At 42.0% G+C, this 3,591-nt stretch overlaps 1 gene segment (V, D, J or C); it reads left to right on the top strand.

Annotated features, from left to right (window-relative positions):
* The first annotated feature begins 1,540 nt into the window (after positions 1-1,540).
* LOC126509651 (T cell receptor alpha variable 17-like) lies at positions 1,541-2,195 on the top strand. The segment is given in 2 exon segments: positions 1,541-1,678; positions 1,813-2,195. Coding segments are annotated over 2 exon segments (435 nt in total).
* The last annotated feature ends 1,396 nt before the right edge of the window (positions 2,196-3,591 follow it).

Here is a 3,591-nt window from a genome sequence, read left to right on the forward strand (position 1 = left end):
TTCTGATTATTCACTGGAATAACAAGGGATTTGGGCCACTTTAATTACGTTCCCTGACTTTTAACCTGCCTTTCCTGGTTTATTTGTATCAGTATAGAATGTAGGAGCTCCAGAAATTGGTATTTCTCACACACTGTAATAGAGTTCAATTAACTCTTTTTATAAACTGAAGTTTCTTTCATTTGAGATATTTGTTTCATTTGTTGCTAATTTCTCCCCCCACATATCTACAAACTCTTTGCCAATGTTCATTTTCTGCCCATAATGAGCAAATGTCAGCATTATAAAAGGTACCATAAATAATTTATGCTGGATTTATTCCTGTGTTAGATGTCAGGTAAACTCTATCTAAATTGTTCTATTACCAATAGAAACTCGGGAGTCAAATAATGGTATAAAAACCTGGTAGAACAAGAAATCAGTAAATGAACGGCCAGCTGACCCTATCTCTGTCCATGCTTCCCAGATCAAAATGATCTATGAATCTTTCTAAGCCCCTCCCTATTTTTTCCTGTGTCTCTCTATGGTATTCCCTGGGTCCTCCTAAATATCTATGGCTAATTCCAGTCAGCTACTCATTGACTCTCTCCCCTCATTCAAAGCTAACTTCACTAACAATCTCAGAGTTCACAGTGTGATCAAATATCCTACAATAGGTTGGCTTTAATTTCACCAGGAGGAAGACGACAGGACTGTGAATGGCAGCTGCATATAAAACCTTTTGTGAATGGCTTCACACAAACCACGTAGAGTGTGCAGTTCACACAGGAGCCAGCAGATCCTCTGAGGAATGGTCTGTGCTGTTCCTGACTATTCAGCTATTGAACCTGATTCTCAGACCCTATTGTGGATTTTGAGTTTAACCTATTTTTAACTTAATTTACTCATTTCTACTTAATCTAATAGGGGTTTATTTCTTTTGCACACCAGTGAAACCCTTTATATACACACAATTTCTTTTAAGCATTGGGAAAAACATTTTTTTTTTAAATCTATGAAGCTCACAGATACATTTTAATTTGCGTATCTTACTTATCATTGGTGTGTATATACACTCATCCAAGAGGACGACTTCCTATAGCTGTGTTCTCCACTGTGGGTTCTGGGAAGTAAACTCAGGCCATCAAACTTACATGGCGAACTCTTTACCCAGTGAGCCATCTCTCTTCCCTCACTAGTACATTTTCAAAAGTTGTAGTTACTTAGGAACTCTAGCAAGACTTTTCAGAAGTATTCTGTAGATTCTGGGCTTCACCATTCTTCTCCACTGAACTCTTACTGGAGTTAATCTGTGTGTCTTCTCACTGTGTGCAGGAAAAAAGACAGAGCAAATAAAGCAGGCAATTACTGCAATCTGCACACTCTCCATCCCATCCCAGAACACGTTCTAGTAGCAGTATGCTGTGGCCACCATTAGATGGCAGTGTCTCTCTGTCAGAAGGGTGGGGGTTGGGTTGGGGGTTTGTGGTGAACCAAGCCTGTCTCTGACTGGCTAAGCAAAAACCTGAGACTCTAAGGACCAAAGATGAAATATAAACTCAGCAATCAGAACTGATTCTTCTGTCTTACTCACCAGACTCCACTTCAGTGTACAGCAGTGTTTCCTGTGACATCAATAAGGAAAGAATGAACAAATTTCTGGAAGTGTCTTTGATGACACTATGGCTTCAACTGGCCAGTAAGTTGGGGCTGATAGTGATGGGAATGGGGAGACCTAAGTTCAGAGGTCATGTGAATGAGAAGTGTTCATCGGAAACGCAATTTGAAAACATAATTACTGGCTCTTGTTTTCTGACCTGTGCTTCTCCGTAGAGGTGAACAGCCAACAGGGAGAAGGAAATCCTCGGGCTTTGAGCATCCAGGAAGGTGAAGATGTCACCATGAACTGCAGCTACAAAACATATTCAGTCACCCTACAGTGGTACAGACAGGACTCAGGCAGAGGCCCTGTCATGCTAATGCTACTGCGTTCAAATGAGAAAGAGAAACACAGTGGAAGGCTAAGAGCGACCTTTAACATCTCTACCCAGAGCAGTTCCCTGTCCATCACTGCTGCCCAGGCTGCAGACACTGCTGTTTACTTCTGTGCTACAGATGCACAGTGTGCAGCAGGCACCTGCAGCCCTGACACAAACCCTCAGAGTTCTTTCCTAGACTTTAACAGTGGACAGCATGGTGCTTATGTTGTCCCATGAGTGTCTGCTGGTAACTGGAAAAAAGAACCTATTTAATTGTGGCATTTCTCTTTGTTTGTTTGTTTGTTTTTAGTTCCTTGGGCTGGGGCAGAGAGCAGCAGTACGCTGAAATGCCAGGGTTTACGCCATATGTCCTGGCCATGGCTCCTTAAGCTCAAAATCAGGACAACCTCTCGAATTTCTGCATGTAAAATCTGGGCCACTAAATATAAGGAGCCTTCAGGTTTTGGTTTTAATAAGCACTGTATCCTTGTTCAGGATGAAGAAAAAGCCATCTGTCCCTTGTCCTGTCCTAAGGTTTAGTTAGCTCCTTGAGAGGCCAAAATCATTCTTATATCTCTCCAGTTCCAAGACATGAGCATGGATCTGACATTAGACTGAGAAGCTTCTAAACACTTTAATTAAGCCTCTCCTTTTATAGTTGGGAATTGAAGCCATTGCACAGTAGGGAGGCCAAGATCTGGGTCTCAGAAGAACAGAACTAAACATCTGAATCATATTCTGCCTTTAAGAGTTCTGTGATTTTCAGGGAAAATGAAAATCTATACAAAAGTCAGTTCCCCATCCCTGTGGGGAAGCTTGTCCCTTGCGGCCACGTTCTGATGAGCCCTATGGAAGGGAGAAGACTGAAACTGCTGTGAGGAGACATGTAAGAAGAACAAGTTCCTTTAATAGTAAGAAATGAAATCAAGTCTGGAGAACATGAGCAGCACCCCAGATGAGGAAAATCGGGGCTAGGAAGGGGCAAACGGGATCCAGGTGACTGGAAGTCTGTGTGCTGTGACAAGATCATCTGTCCTTGCCATCATCACTGCATTCATTCTTAAGAACTAATGTTTATCCCTCCGTCTGATGAGCGTGCTCATCTATCACATTGACACACAACCTAGGAACCCTTCCAAGAGGTGGTACCCCCACAGAGCTTGTCCATCCCACATCAATCAATATTCAAGAGGTCCCACACACTCGGTTACAGGCCAGTCTGGTGGAAGCAATTTTTCAATTGAGGATCCCTCTTTCCAGGTAACTCTAGTGTGTGTCAAGTAGAAAAAAAAACCCACATAAGATGTTTTTCCAATAATGTTTGTTTCATTAGAATGTTAATGTGTTGTTAAGATTTAGAGAGATGGTCCTCTACAAGCACACAGAATGGACTGGTCTCCTCTTTGTGGACCCTTACCATGCCCTCTAGGCTTTTAGGTGAACTTCTTTTTAGCAACCAGAAAGAAGAACATAGGACCTTGTAGGGTTATTGATGTAGCAGGTTGGGGAGGAGAGTCTGGCTTCTTTTACTTAATGCCCTCCAGGTCCAACAGTTTTGCTGAAAAATGACAGTTTTATTGGTCTTTTTGGTTGAATAGTTTTCTTTGTGTTTATGCTACATTTTATCCATCCC

This window comes from Alexandromys fortis, unplaced genomic scaffold (assembly GCF_014885135.2).
Source record: "Alexandromys fortis isolate MF-2015 unplaced genomic scaffold, M_Fortis_MF-2015_v1.1 scaffold_87, whole genome shotgun sequence".
In the NCBI taxonomy this organism is placed as follows: domain Eukaryota; kingdom Metazoa; phylum Chordata; class Mammalia; order Rodentia; family Cricetidae; genus Alexandromys; species Alexandromys fortis.